This window comes from Diceros bicornis, chromosome 38 (genome assembly GCF_020826845.1).
Source record: "Diceros bicornis minor isolate mBicDic1 chromosome 38, mDicBic1.mat.cur, whole genome shotgun sequence".
Classification (NCBI taxonomy): Eukaryota; Metazoa; Chordata; class Mammalia; order Perissodactyla; family Rhinocerotidae; genus Diceros; species Diceros bicornis.
The window spans coordinates 21787162-21812507 of record NC_080777.1 but is presented as its reverse complement, the minus strand read 5'-3'; the positions used below and the strand labels follow the sequence as shown (position 1 = coordinate 21812507).

The 25346-nt window shown below is 35.6% G+C and overlaps 1 protein-coding gene across 1 annotated transcript in view; it reads right to left on the bottom strand.

Moving 5' to 3' along the window:
- Window positions 1-4718, bottom strand: part of RGS21 (regulator of G protein signaling 21) — a 65958-nt gene extending 61240 nt beyond the window's left edge. Inside the window, exon 1 of the mRNA XM_058533898.1 lies at window positions 4488-4718. Coding sequence (XP_058389881.1) covers window positions 4488-4718 — 231 coding nt within the window. The remainder of the gene's footprint in view (window positions 1-4487) is intronic.
- Window positions 4719-25346: the final 20628 nt, after the last annotated feature.

Genomic DNA, 25346 nt, shown 5'->3' with positions numbered 1-25346 from the left:
GATGTTAGCCCAGGGCCAGTCTTCCTCATCAAAAAAGAGGAGGATTGGCAGATGTTAGCTCAGGGCCGATCTCTTTCACACACACAAAAAAATGGGGAATAATTAACTAGGAGAAGAAGGTCACAAGAGACATTCCAAGAGTATTGAATCCTATGAGTAAATGTGTGAGATTTTAAAAATCTAGAGAAATCATTCTGTTTAGCCTGAGCATAGTGAATGTGAAAACAGTGGGAAACATGATTGGAAAGGGAGGTTGTCTGATTGTAAAGCTCTTTAAATGAAAGCCTGCAATAGTACATTTTTCTTTGGGAAATGGAAAATTGCTCAAGGTTTTTGAATGGAGATATGACACAAGTAAAATTTGTTTCATAAAGAAACTGTGGCAGCTATATATATAATGATCAGAGATGAGACAGACATGGAAAGCAAGTGAAGATACCCATTATATAGCCTATGGGGGAATCAAATTAGGGTAGTGAGTTTGAGAGTAAGATAATTAGTAGATACAGAAATATAATGCAGAGGACTTAGCATATTATTTGTGGGCAAGAAAAAGGGAGAGACATAGATGGGTCTGATGTTTCAAACTTTTATGGCTGGGAAAATTTTGTAATTTATCTAAGAACGTGATCCTACAAGATAAGATCAAATCCGGTATAGATGATGAAGAATTAAATTTTAAGAAGAGAAGTAGCAATGTGTCTTTCTTGGGAACACTACGGAAGGATAAGTGCATTTGCAGACATAGAACAACTTTAGAAGGTAGTAAAATAATATTTTAAGTTAATGTAGAAACTATCTTGGTGGATTTAATTGTGCAGAATCTGAGAACAGCATTAATCCTTGATAAAATTGAAAAATGGGCAGATGATCCCTTTATTTTTTTGTTTGTCTTGTAACCTTGTCACTGCTGTCTTGCAGACAGGTGGTTAGTATGCACTTCATCCTGGACAGGCCTAGAGAAGTTGCCTCTGTCCTCTGTCCTCTATTCTCTCTCTGCCATACTGTTGAAAGTCTCTAGCCCCTCTATCTCAGCTCCTCAGGTTCTCTGTCTCAATATTTCAAGGTGAAATTAGATAATCACATGAGCCAATTTGTATTAATATTGTTACCACACAAAGGGCGCAATCTGCTCACCACAAGGCAAAAGCCAATCATCAAGAGGGAAGATCGTGGCAGAGAAAGGGAATTTATTAAGCAATAAGCTAGCAAATCCGAAGATGGGCAGACTAGTGTCTAAAGAACCATCTTAAGGGGGACACAGAATCTTGAAGCAGTTACATAGGCCAGTGGGTTATAGGGGAGAGGGGGTTAGGAATGTTGACCCTCTGGTGTTAACAGACTGGGAGTCACCACACCAGATAGACTCTCTGTCTGGGGATCATCACATTCCTAAGGAACTCAAAAGAACAAAGTTATTGTCTTATTGCAGCTGGGAGGTACATACACAAGCAGAGGTCATAAAATCTACAGAGCAGTTAGATCTCCTGGAGGGTGCATATCCAGCTGAGTTAGTTAGTCAGAGGTCATTCAAAGTTACAATGGGGTTTCTTTTCTACAATATGCCTTCCCTTATGTCAACCTTGTATTGAGCCAGTATCAATATTAATAGTAGAAGATTTCCTCCTCCCATGGAAGGTTTTTATTTAGCCAGAGACATTTGTATGCTATAATTCTGCCTTTATTAGTTAGTTCATCATAGGAACTACATGGCAGTAGTTTTAGAACTGATGAAATACAGAGACAAGGAAGGGATATTTGGTGGTTGGTTTTGGAGCATCTCAACCCTCACATTTTGAGTATGTATCTTCCTAGCTTACCAAACCACAGACTGTGCTGCTTGGATTAGGAAATTGAACCGACTGAACTCACTAATTCTGTAAATTTGGGATTATGTGCATCTAACAAAAATGTTGACTCACATTTTGCAGAGAACATAATACAATGTGTCTCCCACGACATTCAGGAGGCTTCACGGCAGCTTCCTTATAAGTAAAATAGTGATAATACACTCACACAACTTGCCCTCTAAAGTTGTTACGTACGTCAGACAAAAATGATGAGTGTAATTTGTGAATCACAGAGTGCTATAAAATGTATAGTATTATTGTTTGTGATTAAATACACTCAAATATAGTTTTACATGAAGACTCCAACATGATTTTTCTGATATGACTTTCTGTATGTTCTATTTCACTGTCTCACTCTTTGTTTACTGGTGACAACTGAGGCTATAACTGAATGATATAAATTCCCAAAGCCCATCCTGTAGACTTCCTATTTGATGAAGTATTTGCATTATCATAAAACAAAAATATAGAAATAAAAAACAAAAGACCAAAAGTTCCATGTGGTATACTTTACAGCTGCCATCTAAGTAAAAAGTCCCAAATACAGATGTTAATTGGACTTTTAATGAATTATTAAAATAAAAGTAATGAATATTCAGATATGTTGCAATCAATAGTTCAGTAAACTATTGTTGAGAGAATCTCTAAATCCTAAATGGGTAATAACGGAAAAGCTGAAAAATATGTCAAAACATTTCAAGATTCTTTTTATCTTAGTACTAACTCTAAAAATAAGTTAATAAGTTTGCATATTTCTTTGTGTGTGTGTGTGAGAGAGGGAGACTGGGGGATGAGTGTTCAGTCAAAAATAATAAAATGCGATAAGTTATATGTAGCTTATTACACTAGCTCAAGTTTTGCATACTTTCATCATTTTATAGACTTTATGGTCAAGGAGATAAATTTGTCTCCTCATATGGTTTCTCTAGGTATTGTGATTAATATTCTAGACTCAAACAGTGTAAGTTTGGTGAGGGTCGAGACTAGGGTGAGGCGAGTGAGGTGCTCTCAGCTGTAAAATTTAAGGGCACACCAAAAAACATCTCAGTAATTAAAATTAAAATTAAATTTTAAATTAAAATTAAAATTAAAATCTCACTGCAAAAATCAGTGATGATGAACAAAATTTTGATTTTTAAATAAAGACAGAATCAGTATTGCTGATTTTTACTTTTGTCTCAGGCTCTACCCTGGTTCGGCACAGCATTGGTGTACAGATATTTTCCAGTCTGTAAAGCCATAAATTTCTAAATTACCTCTTCTAAATTGGATCCAGAGTAAATAATTAGTGCACATAATTTGTCATCAGAACTGATCAAATATTTTAATATATTTTTCAATTATCTATTTTATTTTTTAATTAATTTATTTTTTTTGGTGAGGAAGATTGGTCCTGAGCTAACATCTGTGCCAATCTTCCTCTATTTTGTTATGTGGGCCGCCACCACAGCATGGCTGATGAGTGGTGTGCAGGTCCGCGCCCGGGATCCAAACCCGCGAACCCGAGCCGCTGAAGTGGAGCACGCCGAACTTAACCACTACGCCACCAGGCTGAACCCTATCTATGTTATTTTTTTTTAATTCTACAAAGATTTATAATATTATTATTGGTACCTTGATGGGTTTTGTATGTGAAATTTGATCAATAAGAGAGGCTTTCCAATCAGCTAAGCTGCCTATTATTCACTGCTAGAAGTAATAATAAAATATGTGTGCACCATGTGATGGAGTCCAATTTATCTTTTTGAGACTTAAAAAATAATATACATCTTTCTTTTATGAGTATAGTTTTAGAATTGTTTGATAACACAAACATCACAATCAATCAAGAGATTATTCAATAACTCTAAGCACAGGTATAAAAATAATAGGCCAAAATTTGGACCACACAAAAAATGTGGACCCAATATTCTAAAGTATGTATGTACTTATAAAAATATTTTTTTTATAAAAATCAGTTGATTCTGCAGTAGGTCTTTAACCAGTTCAGGTTGGTAAAGAACTATATCAATAACTTACCTTTTGTGTCATTCCAATCAATATCTTCATCAGAATATAAGAACCTAGTCCCCTAATTATTTCTTAGCAATTTTATTTCTGTAATTTAATTTTTCTCAGGACTTCAGGTATGAGTTTGTTTTCAGCCTTGTGACAATAATTTAAAGAAGAAATACAGTTTGATTATAAGCAGTGGAGCAAGATGATAAAGAATCTGGATTTGGACTCAAGAGAGATCTGGGTGTGAAGAGTACTTATTAGTTGCGTGAATAAGACAGGCTCGTAAATTCTCCAACATCTACATGAGGTTCTACACCTAAAAAGAGAAAACAATAATATCCATGCAGAGAAACAAATCATAATAAACTAATTCAGTCATGTCACAGCCATCATATTTCTCTATTTTCTTTAAATTGTTTAATAATGAGCACCTCAATCCAATGGGCTATTGAACAGTTTAATCCCATTCATATTTAAGTTCTCTCAACCTGCACCCCACACACCTAGAAAGTGTGTGGGTTGCATGGAGGAAGTCAGGGGATCCTAAGTTGAAGAACACAGTTGAGCAAGCCTCTCTAATCTTAGGCGCATACTGGTTGCCATTGAGATACCCGCTCTCTAAGCCTGCCAATCCTCTACAGTTTGACCACACTTTGTTTCCACGCCATGGGATCTGGGCGTCTTTGCTGATGGTGGGAGTCTTGCTTCCCCAGATTCCGTCTTTCTAGCTGTATTAAGCAGCCATCTCCCTTTAAGGATCTTCTGCCTCTCCAGGATGCTATCAGAGTTTGGAACAGAGTCTCTCCTTTCCTCTTCCCTGAACATCTTTGGTATTTCTGGGATTTCTTCCCGTTCTTGGAGAATCTCCATCTTTTTGGCAGCCCTCAAATTCACTCTTTTTTCTCTCTCCTCTTGGAACTGCTAGGTTAATCTTTCAAGAAATAAAAGATCTCTACAAAGGCAAGGAAGTCTATTGACTTCAAGAAGTTTCACCATTCCTCTCTGCAAATATTCTTAAAGAATTATGAAGTGCTTTTCTTTGGGGTGGAAAAAGAATATAGGTAGAATAAACATAAATTATCCTGCTACACCTATCCAATAATTTTGAAATGTACATTAGATTAGACGGGTCCTAGCATATCCTTGATGCTTAATAGATATCATTGTACTTAGCGCTTCTCACTTCATATATACGTGAATAAACATACTTCTTTACATCAATTGAAATCGTTTTTTTCCTGCACATACACAGAACTTTTAAGATGGAAGTTTCATTGATTAAAGACATAATTTACAAGTTTTTAAAAAGATTATTATCAGGTCCATTATCTGATGACTGCAAAATAACATGAGCAGAGTTTACCCTTTTTGCTGAAGAATTTACCGAGCCCACCACACAATCTGCCCAATAAGAATTGACCATTGTAACATGTACATACAATATCAATATAATAATTTACTATATTGCATATGTATTTTTGTGTGTGTGCATGAGGAAGATCAGCCCTGAGCTAATATCTGCCAATGACCCTCTTTTTTTTTTTTTTTTTTTGCTGAAGAAGACTGGCCCTGGGCTAACATCCATGCCCATCTTCCTCCACTTTATATGGGACTCCGCCATAGCACGGCCTGACAAGCGGTGCATCGGTGCATGTCCGGGATCCGAACTGGTGAACCCCGGGCTGCCGCAGTGGAGTGAACACACTTAACCGCCTGTGCCACCGGGCCAGCCCCTGCATACATATTTTGAACTCTGTGCTCTATTTATGCCTCTCTCTAGTAGATTTACACCCCGAGTAGTTACTAAGAAAATGTAAAATTTATCTTTACATCCTTAATTTCCTACAGAATTCTAACTTGGATATTTTTTCAATAAATATTTGTTGAATGAATTAATTAGATTCAATAGATTCTGTATGATTTCATTTACAAAATGTATATATTCATATATGAATAATGTAAAATATATAATTTCTAGAGATTATATAAAACATTATATGCTTATATATTCATATAGTACATACTTTATAATATATAATATTTCATATAGTTTTATATATTTTATAAAGTAATATAGCATATATTTTATAAAGCTACATTAATTATATGAAATATATGTCATTTTCTATTCTTAAGGTGTGGTTAGATATTGAACAATAAAATTTAATTTCCCTTTACGTTACTTGGCTATATATTTTCCAAGAAATATTGAGAAGCAAAAAATGTAAGACTTCCATACCACATGATAAATAAAAAATGAACTTTTGTTATAATAACTGTATTAGGCATGGTTCTCCAGAGAAACAGAACTAACAAGATATCTATATCTGTCTCTCTCTCTCTCTCATCTATCTATCTATCTATCTATCTATCTATCTATCTATCTATCCATCCACAGAGAGAGAGAGATTTACTTTAAGGAATTGCCTCATGTGATTCTAGCAGCCGATCAGCAGGCTGGAGACTCAGAGACGAGTAGAAGTTGAGTCTGAGGGGATTTACTGGTGGAATTCCCTTTTCTTTGAGGAAGGGCAGGCTTTATTCTATTAAGGCCTTCAACTGATTGGACAAGGCTCACCGACGTTATGGAGGGTAATCTGCTTTACTCAAAGTCTACTATTTAAATGTTAATCTCATCCAGAAAACGCCTTCACAGAAAAATCCAGAATAATGTTTAGCCAAATATCTGGACACCTTGGCCCATCTAAGTTGGCACATAAAATTAATCATTGCAATAATCTATGATCCTCTATTTTAATTTAAATGGTAATGATTTCAGTAATAAAGACTATCATTGTGGAAGAATCATTATATTTGGCTTAAATGTATTTTTAAAAGGTTAAATCCTGCTAATAATTTGAATATTAATAAATCCAATATCCTTCAAAAGAAAACAATATGTCAGTAGTCGGACATTCTACAAGTCTCAAGAAAATTGACAGAATATTGATTTTAAAGGATGTATATGGTGGTAAAGGAAGGAGACTAAGAGCAAAAGTGGAGGAGGATGATACAACACGTGGTGGTGGTGGTAGTGGCGGCAATGGTAGGCACGGGAAAAAGCTGAGGACTATTCTTTAAGTCAAAGAAAGGTAAATTAAAATTTAAAGTTTAAGTAAAAGAGAAACCTCTGTTTGAAAAAGACCACCATAGGGTTTTTCACAAAGGCCAAAATTGGCAGCACACAATATTATTTGATGTTCTTTTTCTGCTTGGCCGTGAGCAGAGAAAGGAACAAATAAATATTCCGTGACACATTGCAGGAAAGAAGTTAAAGGTCTCTTCTTATAAAAGAGATCAAAGGCTAATTCAGAGGGTTTGTGTGTGTGTGTGTGTTTTCTTTTGCTTTGCTCTACATAAAAGGCCATATGAAAGTATATTGGTGTCTTACTGTCCAATTAGCAGGTTCAGATAAAACTTACTGGAGAACTAGATTATTCAGTGAATGATTAGCAGAAGATACAGGTAATTAACTGAAAAGTGTTTTCTGTCTCAAAATTCTATTCAAAAGTATGTGACATTTTCTATAGAAATTGAGAAGAGAAAATACTTATAAGATGTACTTATTTTAATCATTTTTAAAGAATTATCGTATGGCCCAGTATGCTATTTTGTTTTAATCTGCAAGATGGGATTTTGAAGGCAGGACCAAGGCACCACCCCGCATGTCAAGGTAGTTTATTAGAATCTCAGTCAGCATGCCTGTCTGGAAGGCATGAAAGTTTTAACTCTCTTCATCAAAGTAACAGGAAAAGTCAGAATCATCTATTGTATTCAGAACAAGTTTTCTGAAACACAATCTGATCATACTGCTTGTCAATTTACTACCTTTCATTGGTTCTTCATTTTCTAGGAGATCAAGCTCATACTCTTACCTGGTCCTCTGTGATCAATGCAGTTCCCTCCCTTTCTACCTTCCCCCCTCACTGTGCTGCTTCTCTCTCCTCATGCGCCAATCGTAATGACCTACGTACTCACGGCAACTGGTGTCTTTGCAAGTTTGTGTACAGCTCCATGTGGGAAACCTGAGAAGTCTGCTTGAATTTGCACCCCTTGAGAGAGGATTTGCATTTGCATCTGCTAGAGCTCCTAATATCTCCTGTACCTACGTGGTAGTGTAGGTTTGAACCACTCACTCTGGTTAGGGCTGACCTGTGGCTAAAATTCTCCGGATATCTTTTTTCCACTTAGACCACTGAATCGTTTCCGTTTTCTGAGTTGGTGTTTTTTCTAGCCAACCTGCTTGCTGAACGAGTAGACTTCAGTTGTCTCAAATTTATGTAGAGATCTCAATTTCCACTTCCCACTCAAATCGTTGTCGCCTGTTATTGAATTGCCCTTAAAAACCTAGTTTTCACGTTTCCCAGAGTGTGAAATCTACAGGTACCTTGGAGATTCCCACCCTCAACTCTTTCTCACAAGCTCGGTTATGCATTGGAGAGAATATTTGTTATATTTGTCCAAGATTTATGTGGTTTTAAGAAGAGGAGTTTTGTCGTTTTTAGTCTTTCAGAATATCGTGTCTGCCATATTTCCAAAATTGAAAACCACCATCTTTATATAAGAGAGTTAGCGTGAAGAACTCTTCTTCCTGCAATTGAATACACTCTGGAAGGATCTCACTTTTACATATAAGCAACAGGTTTCAGTTCATGTTACTTAAAGTGTGCACTTAGAAATATGAATCTGTGATGCTCTGAGTGCACTCTTGTCCAATAGAATTTTCTACAAGGATAGATATGGTTTGTAAATTTTTGTTGTCCAGTATGGTTGGAGTTAGGGTCCCAGAAGTTGTGGTTTAAAAAGTTTGCAGATGATGCTGATCTTGCTGGTCTGAAGACAGCCTTTTGAAAACGATTGGTCTCATTGTGTCAGAGAGTTGCTAGCTCGGACGTGAATGTTACTTACCGGAAGAGTAACAGCTGTTAATTACCTCAGCCCCATAGCTTGGTTCCACTGGAAATGCTCTTGCTTCTCGGCACCTGAAGGTTATAGTGTGTCTTCCCCAGGAAGAGATACAAAACTTAGGTAAGAGGTCAGATCTTTCTGCTATTTTGGAGGAAGGCAAGCTATGTACCTATTTACCTACATATTTATATACTTAGAATCAGATTAATTAATGTATTTATTTATTGTAATAGTGTTATCAATAAATTCATCCAACTAATCAATTTATTTATATAATTAGTAAGCTACTATTTATTAAATTATTTTAAATTTTCCATGACAATCAACAGGTTCAACATAGTGGCTGCTATTAGTTACCCCCTACATAACCCTTCTTTCTTCCTAATAAAACTCTTAATTTTTTTCTTTAATTTTCCACTTCTTTCATGACAAACAAAGGTGACCTTATTCTTAGTTTCAGGATTAGATCTTAAATTGTTTAAATTGCTTTAGACTTTAAACTAGTTGTGGTAATCTTATTCTCTTTGATGGTGGTTGGTTTAAAAGTGGACAATGTAACCCAAACAGTGAGAAGTTTCTTTCATTCTAGGAAAGAGGCACAACGATAGATGCTATTTTTCCTTCTGGACTTGCTATGTTTGGTTATGTCTGGAACTACCGCATCTCATCCGTCTTGCTACCAGCTGTTCCTCAGCTCACCCTCAGGGGAGAGCTGACCTAGAGAATAGCAGTGAAAGAGAAACCAGAGGTCTGACCCTGGAGCCCATCCCACCTCTGGACCTCTTATTACATGAAATAATATTGCATGAAATAACACTCCAACATTTCTTATAGTTTAAGTCAGTTTGTCTTGTGCTACTTAAGGCAGAAAATTTCCTAACTTCTCTCTTCAGGGTGTGATGATCAGGATTTTTTTTTTTAAATCACAGAGGTCAACAGAAGCATCCTTTGCTCTTCCTGAAGATGTCAATTGAACAACGCCACGAATTAATTCAAGAAAGCCTATCTTTCGTGTTCCTCCTGATGTTAGTAACAAGAAATGATATTTACTAGCGAATGAAGATAAAAGGCTAGAAGACTATTCCGAGATTTCTCGTCACTCATTTTACCAACTGAATTGTGAAGTCTTTAAAGACAAATACTTTTACATTGTGTCTGGTAAAATTCTTGGCACATAGTAATTTCATAATGAACTCTTGTGCAAGTGATATATGGACAAATAAGTAAATCAACATTTGTTCTTCAGCATTCTAAATAGATCTTTTTAAGGAACATTACTAGTTTACATGAATTCAACTTTGTTTGCTGAATTATACCAACATTTTACAAGATCAAGAAAATGTAGAATTTGTAGGATTTCTTGTTCTAGGTGGGTATGCTGATATGCTATATCTAATTTTTTTCCACTATGACTTGTCTGTAGAGGAAAATGACAATAGACATGAGCCTACTTCTCTTTTTTTCTGTTCTAATCAGATCAAATAACAAAGTGGAATAAATGTCAAAAGAAACAATAGCATTGCCATAACCTCTAGTTATACTTTTCAAAAAAAAGTCTTTCAATGTGTCCTTTGGCATGATATAACACTAACCTTTAAAATGTCCTTTTCCTTTGCTTCGACATTCTGTAGCCCATCAAAACGTATATTCAAGTCAATGACATGTGATGGCTAGTGGATGACTGGGCATAACAACATTGCCTTTGATTGACCTGTCTCTAGTTTTATAAGCAGTAGCATTTAGTTTTAGATGGCAAAGTCATATAATCAGCATGAGCTTTTAAAGCATAATTATGAAGAGTTCATAACTGAAAATGGTCTGTTTCCCAAATGTCTTGCCTGGGTTATAGATGTTCATACTATTTCTTATCATCTTGTATCAGACTTTACCATATAAATTGGACATTTCTCAAATTTAAGTCTTAATTTATGAGACTGGGTGTTAAACAAAGAATATGGAGAAAAATTGCATATAAAAAATTTCATAGTACATATAATTTGTTTTATTTAAAATTGCCACATGATTAAAAAGTATTTAGCAACTATAACTGAATATATGTGAGGCAAATCATGCTATTTTTTGGACTTCTTAAATTTTTAGAAAATTTTTCCTAATTATCCAATTTTGTAAATTCCATCAGTTGCCGTTTTTTTTCCTTTTTAGTGAAGACATGCAGAGCAGATCATTTCTAATTTCTAGTTTTGCCCCTCTATCCAGCCATGAGTCTTGGAATTCTTTTTTTTTCCAGCTTATTGAGATATAATTGACATATAACATGCAAGTTTAAGGTGTACAATGAGATGACTTGATATACACATATATTGTGAAATGATCACCACAATGAAATTAGTTAACACATTCATCACCTCACATCGTTACTATTTTTTGTGTGCTGTGGTGAGAACTTTCAAGATTTACTCTCTTAGCAACTTCCAAGTATACAACACAGTATTGTTAAGTATAGTCAGCGTGCTGTACATTAGATCTCCAGAACTGATTCATCTTATAACTGGAAGTTTGTACCCTTTTATTACCTTCACCTATTTTTCCCATCCCCCTGCCCTTGGCAACAAATAATTACTCTGTTTCTATGAGTTTTGTTTTTTTAGATTCCACATATAAGTGAGACCATACAGTATTTGCCTCTCTCTGTCTGACTTATTTCACTTAGCATAATGCCCTCAAGTTTCATTCGTGTTGTTGCAAATGGCAGGATTTCCTTCTTTTTTATGGCTGAATAATTTTCTTTTGTATATACATACTACGTCTTTATCCATTCATCTGTTGATGCACACTTAGGTTTTTCCATGTCTTGGCTACTGTGAATAATTCTGCAATGAACATGCGGGTGCAGATATCTTTTTGAGATAGTGATTTAGTTTTCTTTGGATGTATACTAAGAAGTGGAATTGCTGGATCATAAATATTTACTCTTATGTTTTCTTCCAAGAGTTTTAAAGTTTTAGCTCTTACACTTATGTCTATGATCCATTTTGAGGGAATTTTTGTGTATGATGTGAGTTAGGGATCCAGTTTCATTCTTTTGCCTGTAGATATCCAGTTCTTAGCACAATTTGTTGAAAAGACTATTTTTCCCCATTGACTTATCTTGACACCTTTGTCAAAAATCAATTGACCACAAATGGAAAGATCTATTTCTGGACTCTCAATTCTATTCCTCTGGTCTATATGTCTGTTATGCAAATGTCACAATGTCTCATTTACTGTGGTTTTATGGTAAGTTTTGGAATCAAGAATTGTGAAGCCTCCAAATTTATTCTTCTTTTTCAAGAATGTTCTGGCTATTCTGAGTCTTTTGCATTTCCATATAAGTTTTAGGATCAGCTTGTCAATTTCCTTAAAAGTAAGCTAGTATTTTGATAGGAATTGCATTGAATCTGTAGATTAACTTAAGGAGTATTGTTATCTTTACAACAATATCTCTAACCAACCATGAACTTGGGGCATCTTTCCATTTATGTGTTAATTCCTTTCAACGATGTTTTATACTTTTAAGTGTACAATTCTGACACTACTTTTGTTGGCTTTTAATCTGAGTATTTTATTCTTTTTGATGCTATTTTAAATAGAATTATGTTCTTAATTTCACTTTTGGAACGTTCATTGCTAATATATATAAATACAATTGATTTTTGGATATTGTAACCTTGCTTAATGCTTAATGCTAACTATTTGTCTATACCTCTGTAGTCTCTCTCTAGTTCACCTTTAGCTCTTAACCATTCCCCTGGAATGGTTCCCAGGAACATATAGGTTATTTTTTTCTACTAGATAACCACATAGTTATTATTTTCTTTACAGTATATAGTAAACATCTTCTCCTCAACTGGATATTCTACCACAGTATTAGACTCTCATTTCTACTCCATGGTTTTTTAAATCATCACCCTCAATTCAACCTAGCTTTTTCCAGTTTTACACATTCCAGCCACCATGATATCTTCCAAATGCATTTTGATCATGTTATTCTCTACTTAAAATCCTTGACAACTTCTTGCTAATCATATAATAAGGGGCAACGTTATATTAATGTCCTCAGGGTCCTACATGATTTGACCCTACATGCAACTGCAGGCTCATATTACACTCAGACTACTACTCTTCTCTTCACCTTTGATCTCCTGTCACACTTGCCTACTGTCCGGTCATGTATCATTCTATACTCCCTCCATTGACATGTCCTGAACATAAGGAGCCCTCTATCTGGCATGTTCTTCCCCCAACTCTCACCTTGATAACTCCGCATCATCCTTCAGATCTTAGAGAAGCCTCCCTGACCTACGCCTTAGGCCAGTTTTCCTTATTTTTTTTTTGTTGTTGTTGAGGAAGATTAACCCTGAGCTAACATCTATTGACAATCCTCCTCTTTTTGCTGAAGAAGATTGGCCCTGGGCTAACGTCTGTGCCCATCTTCCTCTACTTTATATGTGGGGTGCCTGCCACAGCGTGGCTTGATAAACAATGCATAGGTCCACACCCGGGATCTGAACCTGAGAACTCCAGGCTGCTGAAGGGGAGTGCACGACCTTAACCACTATGCCCCTGGGCCAGCCCCAGTTTTCCTCATTTTTACCCTACATAATTCCACATACCTTTTCTTCATAACAATTACTCTTGTTTATAATTGAACACTTATTGATTTTACTACTTAATTAATGACTGTATGTTTTAAAAGACAGTGACAGAATATCAATGATTATGTCTATTTTTGCTTTATTGTGTCTTTAGTGTCTGACACCTAGAAATGTTTCAAATAAAAATATATTGGATAAATGAGGCCTTATTATAGTTTCTGGCAAGAGGTTTATACCTGGAATACTGTTGTTTCATCGTGGTTGTTGGAGTCATGTATGGTAATAGATGCTGTTTGGTTTGTAAAAGCCCTAAAGGTGGTAGCATAGTCTCTCTGATCAAAGGAATCTAATCAGGAGTTTTAAGGGTCAGGACATTTCAATCGTGACTATACAATGTGTTCTCTCTTGCCTCAAGGAAGGTGCATTATTTATACCAGTTTTGCATTCAGAAATCTCTATCTTCTTTTAACAGAAAGTCACTAATGAGGATGGCACCTCCAAGAGAGCATAGTCCTAAGGTTCTTAATAACTGTGTGGCTCTTTGAAAGTTATTTGATGTCTTTGAGGATCAGGTCTCTAATCAGTGAAATAGCTACCTCATTGATTGTAAGTGAAATGCCTAATCCATAGAATGTTAGTTTCTTTCTTCTCTCTGTTGCCACCTGGCTCCCACCACCTCTACCCTAAGCGTTTTCAACCTGCTAGTTCATGTTAAAATAATTTATGATTTTTTGAACTAGTAGTCTTCAAAATGGAATGCATGCATACAAGGAACCCTAAAGATGATCCACTGAGTCCAAGATGAAAATATTAGAACTTCAATTTGTAGTTATTTTGACTTAAAAATGAAGACATACAGAAAAGTTTATAATATAAGGAATACAGATTGATGCTGGTGGCCTCAGTTTGTGTTAAGCAAAATTAAAAATTATATTATTTATTGTTTTTACTATTCAATTTCAACAAATCTGACTTTCACAAAATGGACAAGTTGCTTAAAAAGATTCCTGCAAAAAAATCTCAGATCAAAGATTATTGCCAGAGCAGTCATTTCAGCTTCTCATCAGGCATCTATTGGATGGGTCAGTAAAAACTAAAGCATCTGATCTAATCATACTATTGCATGCTACCTGAAATTTATTTTTAAAAATAATCATGTTTTATTACACCCTTTTGGTAAATGACTTTTTTTCCATAGTGAGTGAGACAGAAACTCCCGCCAAGGAGAGAGCAATTTTTTGTGTGTGTGTGTGTGAGGAAGATTAGCCCTGAGCTAACATCCGATGGCAATCTTTCTCTTTTTTGCTGAAGAAGATTGGTTCTGGGCTAACATCTGTGCCCATCTTCCTCTACTTTATATGGGACACCACCACAGCATGGCTTGACAAGCAGTACATCAGTGCTTGCCCAGGATCCAAACCTGCAAACCCCAGGCCACCAAAGCGGAGCCCGTGCACATAACCACTGCGCCACTGGTCCGGCATCTATTTTGAAGATAGATATTTGGAAATGTTTTGTTGCAAACGTGTCACCCACAAAAACTCTCATTGCTCTCCCCATAGCAAAGATCTAGAGACCATTTTCTAACCAGTTCATAAGAACAACTGGCTGAAGAAATACAGAAATTTAACATAAAGCTAAATTTCAACAAAATCTTTGTCTATTATATGTGAATTGAAAAATGTGTGCCATGATTTGCAGCCAATGATACATTTCTTCTATTTGCATTTAAACATTTTCAAAATATTTTATTTAGCTAAAATGACAATGTCAACTCTCAAATTCAAGTGCCAAAATACAGTCCACTTAGAAAAGAACTTTAGATGCTATAACAAAAATATTGAGGCATTTACAGTAAGAAAGTTTTTGTACATTTAGCCAATAAATGATTTATTAAAGTATTTGTCCCATTTTTGAAGAATTATGTTTTGTGTATATTTTTAAATGGATGCAGTTTGTTAGCACAATAGTATGTGAATATAATTTTAAATAAATACATATACTGAGGATGCATGCTCAATTTATTTTTTCTTTTTCCTGATAGGAATGAGTGTTCAGAAAGTTAGGAGACCACCAAAAATAACCTTCATAAAGAGATTCTTAATTATATAGGTTTGGGAATGCAAATTTCATTTCTTCTTCCTTTTCTGCAACATATTTTGTAACTCAACAACCTTTAGCCTCTGGTTTCATTCTCTATTCTTTAAAAATCATATCCTTTCCTTCTGACTTCCTTACTAGACTATTCTTTCCATCCTTTTTAGGAACGCCTCATTATCACTTAAGTTTGAAAAGTGTTTTATACTCTTTTTCATCTTCTTCGCTAGTTGGAGACCAGCTCATGGTCAAGCAGCACATAATTGGCCAATCCCTCAGGCAATGAGACAAACATAGCACACCCCTGCAGGTCACTGGAACGGGTCCCCTCGGCATCTATTTCCCAGGAGGATCTAGTCGAACTGTTTTTTTCTTCTCCACCTTCCGTGCAGGGTGCTCTTAAACGCCTCCAACTGATTTTCTCCCCTTCATCAAGTAATCTCTGCATCAGTAAATAACACTAATTCACACAAATATATCAAACTCAGTCCCCTCAGGTAATTGCAGCAAATACACAAGTGCTAGGGATATGTCAAAATCGCTCACTCTCTGCTCTCTCTTATTTTGAGAGGTTTATTTGCAGCTTGACTCTTAAAAACTTTGCATTTTTAAAAATAAGTGTCGCAAACAGATGTTGCTGAGAAAAACTTGGTCTTTACACTTTCCCATTTTATTTATGTTTTAAAAGGTTTATATAGAAGAAGTATGAATTAAGACAAAGCTAATAAATTAAAAGTAACTGGGTTAAATAGATACCTTTACATACACAAACACACACACTGATCTAACTGAAATAATTCTAAAAAGAAGGAAAGATATAGTAGGGAAGGAAGGAACACTTCCTTTGTCTTTTGTCCCTCTCAGGGTAACAATACTATTCAGCGGAAATGATAAACAGAGGTCCAAGAAATAGGAGGGCAGCTCCTGCCTGTAAATCCTAGACATAGAGATGAGGTTACCAGCCACACCAGTGGAGGACCACTGAGAAGGCCGGGAATCCATCAGAGAAATGCTCCAACTACAGTCCATAAGGGGTCCAACCTCAGGAACAGAAAAACACAATTGAAGTACTGGGAGAAAAAAGTGGACTCGAGTTGAAAAGACTGATTTGATTAATTACGCTGAATATCTTTTTTCACTGGCGCTGCCCTTTAGAGGTTTTTCCACAATGCTATCCTTTTAAAGGGGTGGCTAGGTCTCTGGCATATCATATCTGCTGAAAAAGTAGATGAAAATAAAAATTCAGGCAATCATTTGGCTTCTTTATTCTTATGGTGCCAAAAATTCACTTTGTTATTTTTTTTAAAAAATCCGTGTTCTAACAGAATGGTTTTGTATTTATATGATTGATTGCTATCATGCTCACATAGTTTTCTAACAGCATATTTCCATAAACATTTATTGCAAAATTTACTTCCAGGTAGAATACCCCAAAGTCATCAAAATTCAGAAAAAGTATGTTCCATTCACCTTATAAGTCAGCAGATAATGGCCACTGCCAGAGGTAAGATTTTTTTTTCCCCCAGAGTTAAGATTTTGACCCAGAAAGACCAAAGGTCTGAACTCATAAAGCAATCTCCCTCTTCCCATCTTTTCCACTCAGCTACTAACTTAAAAATATGTTTAGGTTGTTGGCAGTTTATTATAACCATAAGGAAACTTGACTTAGTTTTTAGAGGTGAAAAAATCTGAAAGTGCATAAAACTCAAAATAGCACTTACCTTTAAGATAAGTGAAATATATTCAAATTTAAAGCGTAATTACCCTTTTGATTAGTAACTTACAGTCTATAAAACATGTGGTACTGCTTAGAGAAAAGGTGCTACATAAAAAACAACTATAGCTAGGAGGATGTGCGGCGTGAAAATTATAACTTAGTTTTAAATGTCTTTTAATGCCAATTTAACCATTTGAGCAAAAAAAAAATCATGATATTTTCCCTATAAAGTTTTCCAAATCAACTAGAAAGTTTTTTTTCCCCTTACTAGCACTACACAGAATTTAAATAAAATTATTTTAAATCAGTGCACTGGTCCACACAAAGATGGGAGAGTAAACGAGAACTTTAAGTGTTATTTTCTTACTATAATCCTTATGTCATCGAATTAAATAAAAACAAATGTAAAATTATTTTCTAACCAGCTATGTTCTAAGTTTTTAAAACAAAGGACTATGATTAACGCTTCTTTATTATTAGTGGACAAAAAGGCAGTTTAGAGAGGGAGCAGGGCTGCATTTAGATACATGTCTATTTCTTTTATATTCCAGCCTAAGAAATTGTCCCCAAAAGTCATTTTCCTTTGAAGCACTCTCTCAGATTAAATGAGAGGAGGGACTCAGCTGAGGTAAGGGGGACTTTGGAGGGGAATAACTAGATGTCAAACAAATAACAACTCAATTGATACAGAAATAAACTTTAGGGACAACCACAAGCAAACTTCAGGATTGTTTAGAGAGAGAAAGCATAGAAGTATGTGTAGGAGTCATGGCAACCACATATGTGCCCCGGTCTGGAAGCCCCCCCTGTTAATCTTATTAAGCAGCAAAGCATTTATTGTATAAACATGCACACGTGCATCCATAATGTGACGTAGGTGGGTTAAGGAAGCCTTGATGAGGCAGAGGGGTATTGAAGAGCTCCTGAGTCCCCTGAGCTGTAGAATCACTTTTGTTAGTACAAGCTCTTTCATTGGTCATGTTCAGCCAAGTGATGGATAAGGCTTCTGTGGTATTTCCAAACACCTAGAGATATCTATGGTGATGGCTCCTTCCTGGAACAGGTATTCTATCTTAAATTCTTTTAGGCAGTTAGGGGGAAGGTCAAAGTTTCTTTCTGAGTCTTTTGTTTTTAAAAATAATCAAGCTAAGGAGACACATTTTGAGGTGGCAAATTCTGATTCCCGGAGCAAAGATTCATTTTTACAAGTCACAGCATCAGATTGGATGGTATGCTTGATAAAATGCAAATAAAGCAACCAATAAAATGCAAATCGAGGTGGGTGGGAAGGTAGGTGAATAAGTTAGCACTGAAGATCAGTAGGTACGGTTGGGCCACCATAGGCCCAATAAGTGTATCTAATATGTTAGGTGCTATTCTTTAGGTTTAGATATGGCTTAGGAGATTTTTTTAAAGGATGACAACTTTGCCAGCACTGCAGAAGCTGGCTTATTTATAGATGAGACTAGAAAGAGGACAGCTAGGTTAAACACAATTACAGTAGTGCATGAGAAAAATTATGAGGGCAAGAAGTAAGGTAGCAGGAGTGGAGAGGAGAGGCTAGATTCTAGAGATATTTAGGAGATAAGAGATAGAGTGTTTGATGGTATTTGGATATGAGGAATGAGAAGGTATGATGAATTAGGCTACATTATTTTAACAGACCATCAGGTACTTGTAATTGTAAATTCTAAATTAAAATGTGAACATTTTTGCAGCAAGGCAGGCTCAAAAATAAAATTTAAAAATTGTGGGTGAATTATTAAAAATGTGTGTGCATGGGGGCAAAGACAGACCATAAATAAGAAAAGAGAAAAATGTTGTGTGGACATTATGGATGATAACTTCAAGAACTCCTTTATTGCACTCTTTTGTTATTTTCTTTTTTTTTTTTAATAATTTTATTTATTTATTTATTTTTCCCCCCAGAGCCCCAGTAGATAGTTGTATGGCATAGCTGCACATCCTTCTAGTTGCTGCATGTGGGACGCAGCCTCAGCATGGCCAGAGAAACGGTGCGTCAGTGTGCATCCGGGATCCGAACCCGGGCGCCAGCAGAGGAGCGTGGGCACTTAACCGCTAAGCCACGGGGCCGGCCCTCTTCTGTTGTTTTCAAAAATAATGATAGCTGCCAGTTATCAAACATTTTCTGTTGAACTTAAGCCCCTTGAACTCAAAGATTAGTTTACTTACTTGGATTGTAAATGTAACCAAGTAAAGTAAATAAAAAGGAAATTGACAAACAAATGCTATAGAACAAGTTAATGAATTTTAAAAATCTGAGCCAATAGACCTTGCTTTGTATCTATGACAGCTCTCATAAGATAAATATCATTTTATGTGAAGCACTATCGAATTGTGTTGTTATTTGAGGATCTTCTTGTCAACATGGATAAGAAAATTAAACCTTCAGGACCATGATATTTCTATCTGTAAAATGGAGATAAGGAGTTAGATATCTCAGTGTCTTGGAAATGATTAAATGAGATAATATGTACAGGGTAGCATGCAAAGCGTCTGGAAAATATCAGTTGCCCAACATAGGTTAGTAGCATTTTCCCTGCCCTTTCTTAGGATAAACCTACATTGAGTAAAGAGATATTTACAGAGCATGGCTTTACAGATAATACATAGCTGTGTATTTGTTCTGGGAATTTACAAAGAAAGCTTCTCTCTGGCTTAGGACAGAGAGGGCAAGAGTACAGCTATCGAGTGGGATTGTTTGGTCAATATTCATATGAATTCAGTGCTGGAGTATAGGCTCTAATTTCTCTGTTCTGGGAAAGGCTCCCTCTTATGATCTCCATTTCACGTTTGTGAATCTCTATCATAAAACTTATCACGTAGAGGAACTGAAATACAATTCGTGTAGTAGATGTGTTGTTCAGGCACAAACTAAAGGATGCAAGAAACGTTCCAGACTTTGCAAAGCTAATTTCTTCCTGTGAGTTCCCCTGAAGCCTTCAGACGAAACACGAGGAGGCTGCAGCCCTCTGGTCGTTGGTCATTTGTCCCCATAGGATACCCCTGAGATCTCTCTCAACCAGGTAGCATTTGCCCTTCAAGCCAGGAGTCAGTCTGCTCTTTTGAGGGCCTGGAGTTTTGGCAAGGATGCCCCTGGACTCACCTACTCGTGGCATACACTCAGCCGTTTCCTGTCGGGCCCTTTCTGCTTCTCTGGCTTCTGTCTGGAGGTAAGAGTTTGCTCTTTCTGCTTTCAAGACTCCCCAGCCTTGTCTGTCTTTCTCTTTGCAGTCTGGGGGAAGTGGAGGCGATGAGCATGCAGGAGGAGGGACATGTGCGTGTGTGTGGTGTGTGTGAGCGGAAAGGAGGAAGTGCTCCTTCCCCTGCTTCTGGCCAAGATTATCTCTTTTCATAGCCTTGATGTACTTCCTCTTTGCAGCAGTGAGCATGAGAAAAGGAAAAGGGAGAAACATAAACCAAACTGGCTATCTATCTCAGAAGATTTGCTAGAAGATATCCACCCCAAGACATTTGCCTGTTGAGCCCACAGTATCTTTGGGATCAGGATTTTTTTTTTTTTAATCATATTTTAATTCCAGCCCTTAGTGTAATATCTAGAACATAGTGTTGCTAAATAAATATCTTATTTTTCAAAATAAGTAGGTCTACCATTAAAAGTAGGTCTACCATTAAAAAATCTTTAAAAAAGGATAATCTATAATTAAGTCAAAAATCTCTCATGCTATTTTTTTTTGAAATAAGATATTCTGTTTATGCAAAAATTATTAGCAGGAAACTATTGCAATCGATGCTAGTTTTAGATGCATAGAAAGATCGTCTATCAGAAAAACTAGAAAAGGAAGCAAATAAATTTAACAGAGATTTCATATGTAGGCATATGATCTCAGGATTGCAAAAGTAAAAGGTCATTTGCAATGTTTAAAGGCCATTGAAAACAGGAAATTCCATTTGTTAGATTTTGGAGTTCATAACTATAAAAAAATAAGAGGGCAAATTAAAAAAAAAAACTAGTGTTATAAAGGTTGGTACTTGTGCTTGTGATAAAATTTTCAGTGAGCATTATACATGGTATATTAATCAACTAGTGTTGTGATAGTGCTGAATAAAAATAAATCCTTAATGGCAGATATCACCAAGAGTTTATTTATCTCATTCTCATGTCTCTGGGTTGGGTAAGGTGACTCTGCTTCAAGGCTTCAGGTTGAGTTCAGATCTGCTCGGCTTGTCTGTTCATTCTCCTTGGATTAGCAGCCATCTGAGGAGAAACCCACAGCACAAGACAAATCCTGCAAACAGATTACAATCTCCTCTCACTTCAGGCCCACTAACATTACATTGGGGATCAACACAAGTCACCTATGGAGCTTAGAGCTAATGGACTAATGGAATATTATCCCCCTGTGGAGAAGGGGGAGCCATGATAACAGGAGGAAGGAGAGGGAGGAAAGGAGCAATTATAAACAGATAACATGAATTCAAAAAGTTTCTGTCCAAAACACTTTAGTTGAAAGTTCAGATGACCCTGATGTCAGAGACACATGTGAAGTTTTAATAAAATTATGTCATGAAATGTGAGAACAATTTTATTTCAAAATCAACATATTATTTAATGTACTATATACATTTTAAATGGGTATATGTAAAATGTTTTAAAAGTTCAAAATTTAATATGCAGAGCATTTGACAATTTTCTCAACATATTTAGTTAACCCGCTGTGAAAGTAAACCTCCAAAATTTAGTGGATTATATGAAATTTATTTAATTTCATGTAACATTCCAGAGTGGTGGTCCCAAGTCAGCAGAAGCTCTATTCCACAGAGTTATTCAGGAACCTGGGCTAATCGTGGCTCTGCCGTCTTCAAAGTCATTGTGGTTTTCCCCACCAAAGTTAGTTAGACCTGGGAATGGCACCCATCGCTTACACTTGTGTTCCATGGAAGCTTCTAACAGTCCAGGAATCTGGGCAATGCAGTCTAGCTCTGCACCCAGGAGAAAGAGTAGAGCAGACTTTAGTAAACAGTTTAGCAATCTCTGCAAAAATCACTTCAAGTTAATATATTCCAGTTAGTTAAAAAAATTTTGGCTCTTCTAGTTAGGAATATGATAGAATAAATTTTTAGCATACATTGCCTTATAATTGGGTAGACATAATATTTGTTAAATATTGAATAAAATATAATCATATTAAAGTAAAAAAACTCTATCAATCAATGAATTTCTTTGACAACAAGCACCTAAAATATGAGAGAGGGAAATAGAAAAGTAGTAAGTGCAGGTTCAGTAAGAAAATCTGTCGTTTTCACTTTTTAAAGCATATTGCCTTGAATACGATAAATGGTGATAAATGTTTCTTGGATGGGTTAGATTTCAGTAATAAGACCACAGTGAAACACATAACCCTTCATACATTTTTAAATTAAAAAAATATAAAGAATTTGACTTGGTGGAATTGCAAACTGTAGATTGCTATGACTGAAATATTTTATAATGAAAATAACCTTAAATCATTAGATATTTTTCCTTTTATTTCTTTCTTTTTCCTTTTCTTTTTTATCTTCTTTTTTCTTTTTTAATGAATACCAATGACAGTTTATCTAAAGAAATTGTAGAAATACTTTTTAATTCCTTACCTCTCAACGATGACTGATCATCGTTGGCCTTTTTTTTTTTCACGCAATCCGGGAAGTTTATATTGTCTGCTTTTCGTAGATTTGGACTTTGGTGCAATATGGTGTTTGGTAATGACAAGTTTTTGAACACCATCCTCATCTTAACCAAATTGAAGTAAATAAAGTTTTTATGTTCAAAATACACTTTGAAATTCGTATCCAGATTTTAATTGATATAAACAAAATGATATATTTCCTAAATATTTGTAACTTATAACAAACTCCTATTCATAATGAAGAAGCAGTGCTCAAGTTTCCAACATCAGAGGGCGAACACCTTTTTTTCTAAGTTAGTTGCTTTGATTTCATTGTGAAATAATGAGGTTTATAACTATTTTTTCCAAATGTAGCGATTCTAAAATATTCAGTGTTAGCCATGCTTTTTCTTCTCTATTTTAAAATATTGCCTCATGTAAATTCTTTCAGAAATGGAAAAGCCATCCAAAGATGCAAAAAAGAGCAAAATGAGTCATGTTTTATATAGAAAGATTACAAATTGATTTTAAGCTTTAAAACAGATATGAAGTTGATATATAAATTTAATTATATACGTGTTTTTATTCCTATATCCTCTTTGGAATTAACTTTGAATTAACTTTCAATACATTAAGTAGCAACTGAGCAAAAATATTTTTAAACCAACAAATATACTGGCATATTAAATATACTCAAACAGGATAATTTGCAAGATTATTATTTTGAGACAATCTTTGCTTTTTAGATAGTTCATATTTCATGCATGTTTTACCTAGAGGGATGGAAAAAGGCATTATCTAAAAATATGAAGTGATTATCCAAAAGTACAGCTTACTCCTAGAAAGGTATTGCCATTCCCCAAGCACTGTGGGTTCTTGATGGAATCAAGGACATAATAATTTCCTGATTGCCACCTTCCTTCCCCTCAATATGACTGAATCAGTCATATTGAATTTCTCTTTAATTGAACTGTGTATTTCTGCTTCCTTGAACCATCATCAGGCCACTCTTATTGACTGAGTCATCACAATATGTCTTCCTATTTAATAATAGTGTATGATGCATTAACATATTCCAGTACATAATTGACTTTTAATGACCTCAATTGGTCATGCAGTTCAATAACTGCACATAGCAGGAGCAAACTGACTCTCCAAGACTGTACATTATTTAATTTAAGGAATGTCAATTGTAGCCATTTTCTAGTCCACTTTGTACATACTTATCACACTTTGTTAACGCATTCATCTATTTCCTTAACATACTATGCCTGCCTCAAGTATAAACACACACACACAAATTTGTCTTGGTCTTCTTCATATCTCTATTACTAAGACTCTCTCTAAGCTTCATCTTATTCATCTGTAAAATAAAACTAATACTGTATGCATCACAAGATTAACGTGAGGATTAAATGAATTCATGTGTAATGGAGTTCTTTACACACACATTTCTAGAGAATCTTACTGATAGTACAAAGCTTCTTGTACTATACCCACCGTGTAGTACACTTCAGACACCTTGAGACCACCCACCGTGCTGAGAAAAAGTCTTCTTGGATCAGAGACCATGTGGTTGGAGAGGCCCAGCTGCCCCTCCAGTTGAATGTAGCTGCATGAATGAGCCCAGGCAAAACTAGCAGAAGAGTTGGCCAACCTCGAGAGAAACAATTAACCATTTTTGCTTTAAGCCACTAAAATTTAGGATGGATTTATGGTGACCTACTTGACCCAATTTACTCCAGACTGTCTCTGTTTTAAAACTGAGCATCTCATGTACCAGAAATCCCCTCAGTCCCAGGCAATCTGAACATTGGTCACTCCAGGAGTGATTTATTTTGCAACCTGAAATTTGCTCAAGGGCAGGAACTATGTCTTATTCTGCTTTGTCTATCTGACAATTCTTTATTTATTGCTTTTCAGGTGAGAGTTGCTCAGAGACTTTATTGGAATAAATATAACAAGTTTTGGAAAAGACCGTACTAGTCATTTAGTTCAACCTTCAAAATAGTGTATGGTTACATTCTTCAGAAGTCTTTCCTAGAAAAAAAAATACACTATGCACCAGTAGGATCCCTAAATTCTCTATTATAAACCCATAAGCAAGAGAAAGAAGGTGAGAGATGAAGTAAACTGTAGCACAGTTATAACCGATGACACCAAAAAAAACTTGGAGGAAAAAATAAGGTTGAGAAGCTAAAAAGATATCATGATAGACCTTTTTCTAGTAGTTGGTAGCCTTAGTTTATTATATCCCAAAGAACTGGCTGTCTTGTTCTGATTACATCCACCACTATAATTAATAGAAAGTTCTTCCTTATATAGAAATAAAATCTGCTTCTCTATAAAATTAACTCTGAGGCCAAAGATGCAAAATGCTGCATGCATTGTTATTTTAATGTGTTATAAACAAGGAAACAAGCATGGTTTATACGGAATTCTGAGATTATTTCATTAAATTCATTGCATGCCTAAAAACCTGATAAACATCAGTGGTTGTTGTTAGTCTAGCTACAAAGGCTATATTACATATTTTAGTAATGTGAGTGAA